Source organism: Terrapene carolina, unplaced genomic scaffold (genome assembly GCF_002925995.2).
Source record: "Terrapene carolina triunguis isolate 2854851 unplaced genomic scaffold, T_m_triunguis-2.0 Scaffold58, whole genome shotgun sequence".
Classification (NCBI taxonomy): Eukaryota; Metazoa; Chordata; order Testudines; family Emydidae; genus Terrapene; species Terrapene triunguis.
Genome location: NW_020664409.1, coordinates 706,921 through 717,150, shown reverse-complemented (window position 1 = coordinate 717,150; position 10,230 = coordinate 706,921). Strand labels below are relative to the sequence as shown.

General features: G+C 41.6%; 1 protein-coding gene across 1 annotated transcript in view; it reads right to left on the bottom strand.

The window, feature by feature from the left end:
* Nucleotides 1-1,425: 1,425 nt before the first annotated feature.
* Nucleotides 1,426-10,230, bottom strand: part of RIOK1 (RIO kinase 1) — a 22,946-nt gene continuing 14,141 nt past the window's right edge. Inside the window, exons 12-16 of the mRNA XM_029914319.1 lie at nucleotides 10,024-10,089; nucleotides 8,507-8,626; nucleotides 6,783-6,836; nucleotides 5,174-5,323; nucleotides 1,426-3,736 (exon numbers count right to left, since the gene is read on the bottom strand). Coding sequence (XP_029770179.1) covers nucleotides 3,626-3,736; nucleotides 5,174-5,323; nucleotides 6,783-6,836; nucleotides 8,507-8,626; nucleotides 10,024-10,089 — 501 coding nt within the window. The 3' untranslated portion in view covers nucleotides 1,426-3,625. The remainder of the gene's footprint in view (nucleotides 3,737-5,173; nucleotides 5,324-6,782; nucleotides 6,837-8,506; nucleotides 8,627-10,023; nucleotides 10,090-10,230) is intronic.

Here is a 10,230-nt window from a genome sequence, read left to right as displayed (position 1 = left end):
AACAGGAGTACTTGTGGCACCTTAGAGACTAACAAATTTATTAGAGCATAAGCTTTCGAAAGCTTATGCTCTAATAAATTTGTTAGTCTCTAAGGTGCCACAAGTACTCCTGTTCTTTTTATTAAGAAGTCCCTCCACTAAGAAAAAAAACCCGCAAGAGAGTTGTCTTGCTTTCCAGCATGTACTGAAAAAGAACTTGCACCAGAGGAAGTAAAAATGATCTCAAATAAAGGTAAATAAAATGGGGAGCAGGACATTACACAGACACTAGGCCAGAGCTCTTTCTTTTCAGCTAATGATGCTTTAACACAGAGGTTCTCAAACTGTGGTCCATGGACCACCAGAGGTCCGTGAGCTCCATTCAGGTGATATGCGGATAGTTCCCTCAAAGGTGTGCGCCAGGGCAGCTGCACATGAGAAAATAAAGTGCCATCCACCTAATTAGTGGAGCCGCGCAGGCCTGGCTCCACTAATTAGGTGCCTGGACCCTGGAGAAGATGCACATGTAAAGTGAGGTGGTGGCCTTGGGGGGAATAAGGGGTAGGTGGGAGGGGGCAGTGGGGTGAGAAGAGGGGGTGGGGGAGAATTTGGGACATGCAGGGCTGCGGCGGCCAGAGAAAGAGGCGACTTTCCCCAGCTCCAGGGCTGTGGCTGCCGGGGAGAGATGGCCCTCCTTCCCAGCCTCAGCTGTGTGGCGGGAAGAGCCCCAGCTCGGGGGCTGCCGCAGCCGGGGAGAGAAGGCACATCCATCACATTAGAAAGGTAAGATTATGGATATTAAAATATGAGTTGTGTGCTTTCAGGAAAAAATGTTATACATTTATTAATTTTAACCAAGCAAAACACCCCAAGAAGTTAACAGTACATGGATCCTTTGTTTTATTTTTAAAATATATACTGAACTATTTATCATGGTATCCATTTTCTTTTAATCGATTACAAAAAAAATAATAATCGAAGTACTTTATGAGCCCCCTATCACTATTACATCGAAGCAACTAAGGGCCTGATTCTTCATTCCTTCCTTCCCATTTCTGAGCAGAGGGGAGTGAGACAAGGGGTGGCGGTGGACGATAGGAATGTGGACTCCCCAGCATGCTTCCCTTTTTTCTGTTACTATTAAATCCTCTCGGCAGCTGCCCTGTAAGGTTCATGCTCTGCTGATCGGGAATGGGCAGGGAAGGGGAAGTCAGCTGCAGTCTGCACCGTATTTCACATCCACAATCAATTTTGCAGGTGCCAATGACTGAACTTCATTTCTACCTCCAATGTACCTACAAATCAGATAGTTAGAGGTCCATGTCTACCCTTTGCACATGCATGTGAATGAATTCAGTTGATTGTGGCTGAAAAATTACAGGGTAGGCCAAGGGGTTTTGGAAAGTGCGGGCTTTTGCTTCTCAGAGACTGTATCTTGCAGTATCTTAGGTGTAACTCTTGAATGAGTGACTGATGCAAGTACAACCGAGGCCTGTCAGAGCTAGTTTTGCATTCTTTCATCAAAATATTTCAGGGCAGCAAAAAACCTCCCTGTCGACATCTCCTTATGTGCAAAACTGGATTTACTGGCTTCACCATGGAGAACACATCTGCACATCTCCACCTCCCAAAGCTTCTGCGCAACAGTTACATAAACAGAGCGTACATCTAACGTGTGAGAGAAGCAGCATGCCAATATCTGGCCCAGTACTGTCTTTATATATGAGCTGAATTTTGCAAGGCTTGACCAAAGAATACAAATATGTTGTTTAGAATTGCAGTATCAGAGCAATTGCCATTGTGCATCAGGCCATGTAAATCCAATATCCGCTTCTCTCCAACAGTGGAGAGTGTTGGATGCCTGCAAGTAGAGGACGGTATTTAAAAAACCAACTAATGTACAACTAATATGCAACAACATGCCCACAGGGGAAAGTTTCTTAAATCCAGTGGTTGGCTTATGTCCTGAAGCATGGGGGTAAATCATCCCTTCATTTTTACCCTAGCCAGTGTAACTGTGGATATTCATATTCTGCATGTTTAATCCTCTTGCATACTACTATGCATTTTGACCTACCTTTTCAGAAGTGACTAGTGATTTTGAGTGTCCCATGTGAGGTGCCTTAGAGGGGTCTGATTTTCAGAGGACGGGTGCTCCACAATTTCTAAAAACCAGGCTCCTTTACAGTGTTCTCAAGTTAAGTACCCAAAATCACTAGTGTCACTTTGACTCAGAGAAGCAAGGGCCTACGTTTTCTAATGGGAGTAGGAGCAGAGGGCACTCGGCACCTTGCAGATCAAGCTCTGGATGAAAAAATAATACCAGTTTTAAGACTTGATCAAATGTCAAACCAATGTGATGATCATGATCTTATTCATACATAGTGAAATGAAATATGGCTGCTTGTTCATTTGAATTGTTAGCATTATGTACTGATTAAAAACATTCCATAGCACCCTTGTTACAACCAACCACTTATATCTGTGCTATTCCTTTAGCCATTGGGGAGAACAAAAGCAGCTTATAATTAAATAAGCATCATACTGAAGCTTTTTAGATTTATACTGTTTGCTAGAATCTGAATAAAACCCATTTTTAGAAGTATGCCAGTCACAAAACATTATGCTTGTATTTTGAAATATATTCCAGACAACAAATATAACCAAGTTCTGCTTGCATAAGCAGATCCAAAGCCATATTGATTTGAAGCTGCAGTCTTATGTGACGACCTCGGTACAGATGTTCTCATTCAAAATGGAAACATCTGCATGTTAAATTTTACCACTGAAACACCCAATGAGCATTGAGACCCAGAAACAACAGGTATGGAACAGAACACAGAAGAATTATTAGAAGCTTAACAACAATTATCACCTCAGCAGCTTGCAGCCAATTGACATCAACAGTATGAGAAGCATCTTAGATGGGGGAAGAGTTTTAAGGTGAAGCATTTAAATAGCTACACCAACATTTTCAAAACTTGGGTACCTAAAGTCAGGCACCTAAACCCATATTTAGGCACCTAAATAAGCGGCCTGATTTTCGGAGGTGCTGATCACTCACAGCTCCCATTGACTCCAGTGGGAACTGTAGTCAATTTAGGGAATTTAGCACCTCTGAAAAAAAAAAAAAATCACTTATGGTTCAGTCCTACTTCCATTGTAGCTGTTGGCAGTTTTGCCACAGGTGCTTATATGTGCGCCTAGATAAGGATTTGTGCATCTGTATTTTCCCTCCATGTGAAAACACTGACCATGGTACTAATGCCCATGATAAAGTATAACTAGACATCCATGCTGCTATTGGGGTTTTCCTTTGTTTTTTAAAGAGAGAAACAAGTATGTGCTTCTCTTTTTTCTGTGTTGGGCTAGAATCATAAAAAGCTCCTTCTTCTTGGCAGTCCGAGAAGCAGGAGAACAGCCACCCACATTGAGGGCTAAAGGCTTTGCACATTTTTACACAAGTCAATCTTCTCCATCGAAAAAATCCATGGTATACGCTGCGTCCAGCCAATCTCAAGATTGTTAACAATCCACCATCACGGTGAAATCTATATTTACATAAATAGAATATTTTGTAGCGAAAATAACTGATGGAGACCAATAGTCAACAATAGCTAACCCTGCCCCCAAGATCAAAGCCATGTTATTTGCCTTTCTTCATTTTTGCTGTCTTCTCTTTTCGCTTCTTCACATGCTTTGGGATTTTGTTTTTTCTCTTCTCTCTTTGGGCTTCTTTAACCATCTTTTTCTTTTCCTATAAAAAGTGAACAAGACTTCATTTACAATAACGATCCAGAGCAATTGTGAGCAAGTTCTTAACACGTGATATGTTACTATTAGAAAAGGTAGAGGGGGGAAGTTAAGCAATTTTGGCCCAGGCTTTCAAATGCTGTATTAGGAAATTAAATGAACTCCACATTTCTAGAGATGAGACTGATCCACAAAATCCAGTTTCCAAATTTCAGAGGAGTTTGAAGCCAGGAAGTTATGGTGGGAGCAACTGCTGAACATAGCAGATTACGAAGGGGATGAGAACTCATAGTATTTAATTTGTAAATTCCACTATTAATACAAATGGTAATAGGAATCTGATGCATGGCTTTCCGATATCCAGGCTGGACTACTGCAATGAACACTTTCATGCACTGCCAAGAGAGACCAATCCATCGCCTGCAATGAGCTCAGAAGGCAGCAACTTGATCATCATCAGAGTTGAAGGGAGGGGATTTGATACCACAACACTATGCAGCACTAAGTCCAGGGGTGAATGCTACTTTATCTCACTGAGACCACAGCTGCAATTTAGCTAAACAGAATATAATTCAAACTGGGATCTGACCAATACAATGTGATTAACTAACATCCCATCCTACAAAAGAGAAAAAGGAATGATGGTCAGAAGTGGCCAAGAACTCTCCATTTTACAGCACAAAGACAAATCCTAGCCCCAAGAATTTCACCATGGCACAGCCACTGCAGTTCAGATTTTTAGGCTCAATGTTAATTATCTCATCTTTTATGACACTTTAATCCTTTTGAACTGCATGGAGTTTTCCCTTCGTGCAGCGCCTGGAATGCTGCTAAAGGGTAGGGACACTCAGTGAAATTTGCTAAGGTCTCTGACCCACTGGAGTGGATCCACTGTGCAGGGTTCAGGAAGCCACAGAGCTGACTCTCAGGAAGATTCTATACCTAGTGCTCAGGCAGAGCTGGGCTCCAAAACCCAACTCTACATAAACCCTTATGGATGAAGCCGGGTCCACGGCCACTGGGTCCACAATTATATAAAGTGGGCAGGGGTCATGGCCCCTCTTCCAGCCCAAGAGCTAGAAAACACGCTGTAGAATTGTGCTGTGCCCTGTCCACATCGGATTCTGTTCCCCACATCTCGGGTGGAGTTCCCCACACAAAGCTTATGTATTCTGGGTTTGGGGGTGGGTGGGTAAGTGTAGGTTAAATGTTACTCTATAGAAACTACATTAGCAAAACCCAAGAGAGCACTTCAAATAACGCTTCATTGGGGACATTCAATCTCTGCTCTCATTTCTCTTAATTAAAATACTCAAAAGAATAAATTAAAAGCTTTTTTGTTCTCACTGAGCAGTAGATATGTAGAAAAATAAATATATTTGTCACTTGAGTAGCTCCCTGGAGCAGAGAGGGAAAGTGTATGACTTCCTGGCCAACTGACCTTTTTGTCCATGCCAGCGTCAGTAGGTTGATCTTTGGGATGCAGTGGCTCTCCCTGTTCTTTACAGCCTGAGTCAGAGTTATCAGAACTGCCCCCATCTTCTGAATCTGATTCTATGTCGTCTTCTTTTTTTTCAAGGAGTGCGGGGACCTAAAGGAAACACAGAAGGATTTTGTCCCTAATCAAAAGTCGGTGGAACAACAACAACAAAAAAGATGTAGCATTTAAGTGGTAGAGCATCCTAGAAAGGAAGCCTTCAGCTAATTTGTGTTTATCCACTTCTCCACGAACAATGTGCCTCTAGACACTAGTATTAAAACTACAAAAAAAGAGAATGAAACAAAATTAATCCAAGTTAAAAACAAAGGGTACAGTAAACAATGGAAATACAGCTTGTCTGGGGACTTGGGGTATGTCTATACTTACCTCCGGGTTTGGCAGTAAGCAATTGATCTTCTGGGATCGATTTATCGCGTCTTGTCTAGACGCGATAAATCGATCCCGGAAGTGCTCGCCGTCGACACCGGTACTCCTGCTCCGCGAGAGGAGTAGGCGGAATCGACGGGGGAGCCTGCCTGCCGCGTGTGGATCTTTGGTAAGTACCTTTAAGTTCGAACTAATGTACTTCGACTTCAGCTACGTTATTCACGTAGCTGAAGTTGCGTATCTTAGTTCGAACTGGGGGGTTAGTGTGGACCAGTCCTTGGTTACAAAACAGCTGCACCGCTACCTCCCCACCACACAGAGTTAAAGTACCATTCAGTTCTGTGGTGTACACAGGACCTTGGTGTTTTTTTATTTTTTTTTAAGAATCATACCAATGCCAGTTTTAGCAGTCACCCACCTGGGCTTTAGCAGTAACAGTCAGGCATCTACAATGCAAAACAGAGCTGTACTTTAATCATACTGGGGAACAAACGTGTTATAATCTGGTCGCTTGACATGGTTATATTTGCACTGTAGACAGGGTCTGCCTAGTGCTGTTTAACTAACCAAAAAAGGAAAAACCCAACCTGGCTCCTGCAGTAGCAGGATATCTGCAATCACTTACAGACTGATTAGTACAGCATTTTTATCCAGTGTGTTTTTAAATTACTGCACTGCAACATTTCCATTAGTTAGTACAATGCCCTATTCTGCATAAATGCTCTATGTACAACAATTACAGCACAAGTCACACAAAACGTAACAACACTTGTGATGATGTAGCATTCTATATAAAGTAAGTTTTCTGCACTGGGAAATCTTTCCCCCACCTTCCTAAATGTAGATCTGGCCATATGTTGTATCTTCCTATACTGACCATCTATCTGGTGGCTCCTTGAGTATTTTTGTTCCTGAGTTACTCCAGCACTGGCTGAGTAATGCAAAGTCATTCCACATACTGCACCACATGGTATGCAGGTACACAGTGGTGTAAAGATGAGATCTTAGCCCCTGATCTTGCAACTGCCTCTGTGCTGGAAGAACCTGCAGTCAGCCCTTCTGAAATCCGGGGACTGCCTGCATGGAACCAAATGCAAGACCAGGCCTTATTTAATACTTCTCATGCACCTTTATAACAATGAAATTCACTATAGAAGAAAAACTTTACAACAGGCCTTCTTACCTTCTGAACACCTGACAAGTCCTTCTTCAATCCTGTCACCGTCTGGTAGAGAATCTATACAAGAGGATAAATGAAAATCAATTATACAAAAACATCTAGCTGCAAAACTATCATTTTCAACCTGCCAACCAGAGAAAACGGGTGGCTGACTGTATCAGGTGTGGCTGTTTTCCAGTACCGCCCAGAGAGCTCTCTGCGCACAGGAGGTAGATTTTGCACATCAGGTTTTAGAAACTAGAGATTCCCTAGGCCTGACCTCCATTTTTTGAGATCAGAGTCTGTTCCCTGTGAATCTTCTGTACAGAGAAACTTCACAAAATGTACACGGAAGAGCTGAGAGGGAGAAGGCACAGCTCTTTCCTGTAAAGCCTTAGAAGGGTTTGTCTTATTATCAGCTCACTAGCATCATCATCATCATCATCATCATCCATATGGCAGTAGTGTACAAATGTGTTAGGCACTGCACAAACACACAGAAAGACAGAACCCCACCCTACAGAGTTTGCAGTCTAAAATGACAAAACAGAAGAAGGGTGGGGGACAGAGCTATGCCGCCGTTATAAACTATGCTGTCTATATTTTGCAAGCAATCTGGTGATTTGGCTTTTTCTTGGCACTATCCAGAATGGGAAGATCATCTAGAAAAAGGACAAATAATACCGTTTCAATGCATGTAGTACAGCCAATATGCTCCAATGCACTGATGGTACTTCTTAAAAAAAAAAAAAAAAAAAAAAAAAAAAAAAACCCCACAAAGGGAATATTGTGATTGACTTCTTTACTTAAATCACCTCCCCAATTTTCACTCATTAGAATCTTCAGCTATACAGGTGTTCTTAATTATGTTCTTTTGTCACTCAAGGAGGGATCTGTTTGGAAAGCCTTGTTTTTCTGAGCTAGAATCTGCAACTGTGCATAACACAGCTTTTAAGCACTCAGTCTCTACATTTTGTAACACATCAGTAAATTGACTTCTCAGACCTTGAGCAAGATCTGCATTATTCATGGAGTAACAGAGGCCTCTAACAAGGGCCCTATGGTGAGTGGTATGTCTATATAAGTAGCACAGAAGCTCTGTTATACAGCTCTACTGAAGTAAGGTTGATGGATGAACACCTGCCTGTAGTAGAGTTTTAGCTTTACTCTGGGAAACTAGAAAATATCTAAAGTTTCAACAGGACAATGAATGATGGAAAAATATAAGTTCAATGATTCCTATTACTAGACTCCAGGTACTATCTTATGTATTTCCACTTCATGCTTCTAGTCAAGCCCAAAAATAATATAAAATTAATTTCAAAGGGATGTGGCAGCATTTTAATTCTGTAAAAACAAAAGTCAGAGGTGAGATTCCTGGGCTAAGATATAACTAAGATCAATGAATTTACACCAGAGATTAATTTGGTCTTTCCTCCCACAATATGTGAAGTTTAGTCCATACATAGCTGAAATTGAATGTCAAGTTGATTTGACAGCTACCGCACATCCACTCAGAAAGAGGATGTGATTGTTTGCAACTGATCTCTGACATGCTAGTGTGTCTTTTGAAAGCATTCATTCTTGAAGTTTTTTATAGTATATTGCTATAGAACCAGGATTCAGCAATACTTCAAACAAACCCTGCTGGTGGTTCTTCCATGACAATCCACAGCTAATGGTACTGCCTTGGATTGTCTCTCTCTGCCAACTCAAGTTGTTTGTAATGTTTTGGGAAGTCTACTTACATTATCCTGCTGCACGTTTAATGCCATGTCCTCTTCCTTCAATTTCATCATGACATCTACATCCCTCTCGTAGTTTTTAACTTCGGTCAGGGTTCGAGGGATGTAAGCTTTCTTAAACACCTAACAGAGTGAAATGAAACAAGAAGCAGTTTCATTGATTTACATATAGTCCTGATTATAGGCCTCTTCCTTGGGAATCATCCTGATGGGTGTCTGCAATCAGACAACACCCAAAATTTAGAGATCCTACCTCACTGTCTTTGGCCAGCAGGAGATCGTCTCTTTGTTGTGGTGGGCCCTACAGAATGGAGCTCACCCATGACAACATCTTAAGATTTTATAATTAAGGTCTTGATAGCATGACTGCTATTGGCCACCTCTTTATGACCACCTCCATACATTGCCCCATCCTCACCATTAATTTGTTTGAAAGTTAAGGGGTTTATTTAAAAGGTCACACAGGAAGTTTGTGGCAGAGTAGGGAATTGAACCCAGATGTCCTGAGTCCCAGGTCAGTGCCTTAACTACTATATCACCCTTCCTCTCACAGTACAGGTACACTTAAATTATATATAAACAAAAACTTCATGCAAGTTACAGTAGTGGATCTCCTTACACAAGATGAGCTTGCAACAATAGAGAGTATGTAACGAGGCCCTCTCCTCTGACGTGCTGAGCCCCCACTGAAGCCAACAACACAGATGGACATACTTGAAGTTCTATTGTCTTCAGTGGGAGCTGAGGGTGCTCAGCACCTCACAGACTGGGCCTTTGGTTTATAAGCACACCAGCAGTTAGCTAAGGGACAAAGAGTGACCTGTTTTAAAAAAGTTCTTATCTGGTACAAAATGCCCCTCAATATACTAAATTCAGGTTTTATTGTAATCCATCACTTTGCTGCTGACAAGTTAAAAGAATCGAATCAAGACAGTGATTTTGTCTTATGCTCCCATACTAAACAATACTGCAAGTGCACCACACATCCTCAATGATGCAAAGAAAACAGACCTATGTTGTCTACTGCTGCATCAGAAATAAGCAGAGAGACAATATGACCATAATTAGAAGACCCAAATCAGAATCTGGGAGAGGGAGCTGGAATAGTTTTTCAGTCAATATGAACAACCGCAGGACAAAAACTGTTCACATCTTAACACTTTATGAATCCTCATTTTAGCAGATTATTTGCAGAAACTCAAAGATTTCCCCTTCATTGCTAGCTGGGTCCCTTGTGATGGCTAAGTTCAAGACCAGTTATAGCCAAGCATGTTGATCTAGGAAACATCCTAATGACACAGGTGATGCTGATCAGAGATTGCAAAGAAGATATCATGAGAAGCGTTTAGATAGCATATAAAGAACCATTTACTATCTGAAAGCCTCTCCACTTATCTCAGGATGTATCAATGTATTAAATGTAACATTCTGTGGATCAGGGTATCAAAGAGAACATTTCAAAAAGTCTTCAAAAGGGATACTGCAAAGATTCCCTCCTGGCAGAGGGAAAAAATCCTCACCTCCTCATCCACGTTATCTTGACTGGACCTTTCTTCCTCTGTTCTTTGGGTTGCTATTTCCATCGCCTACAGCAATATGAAATGCAATACAAAATCATCACTCTTCACAATCCAGTCCCTCATGCTGGATAATAATTCACCTAGCTGTTCCTACCTATCAGGGCCGGCTCTAGCTTTTTTGCTGCCCCAAGCAGCAAAAAAAAAAAA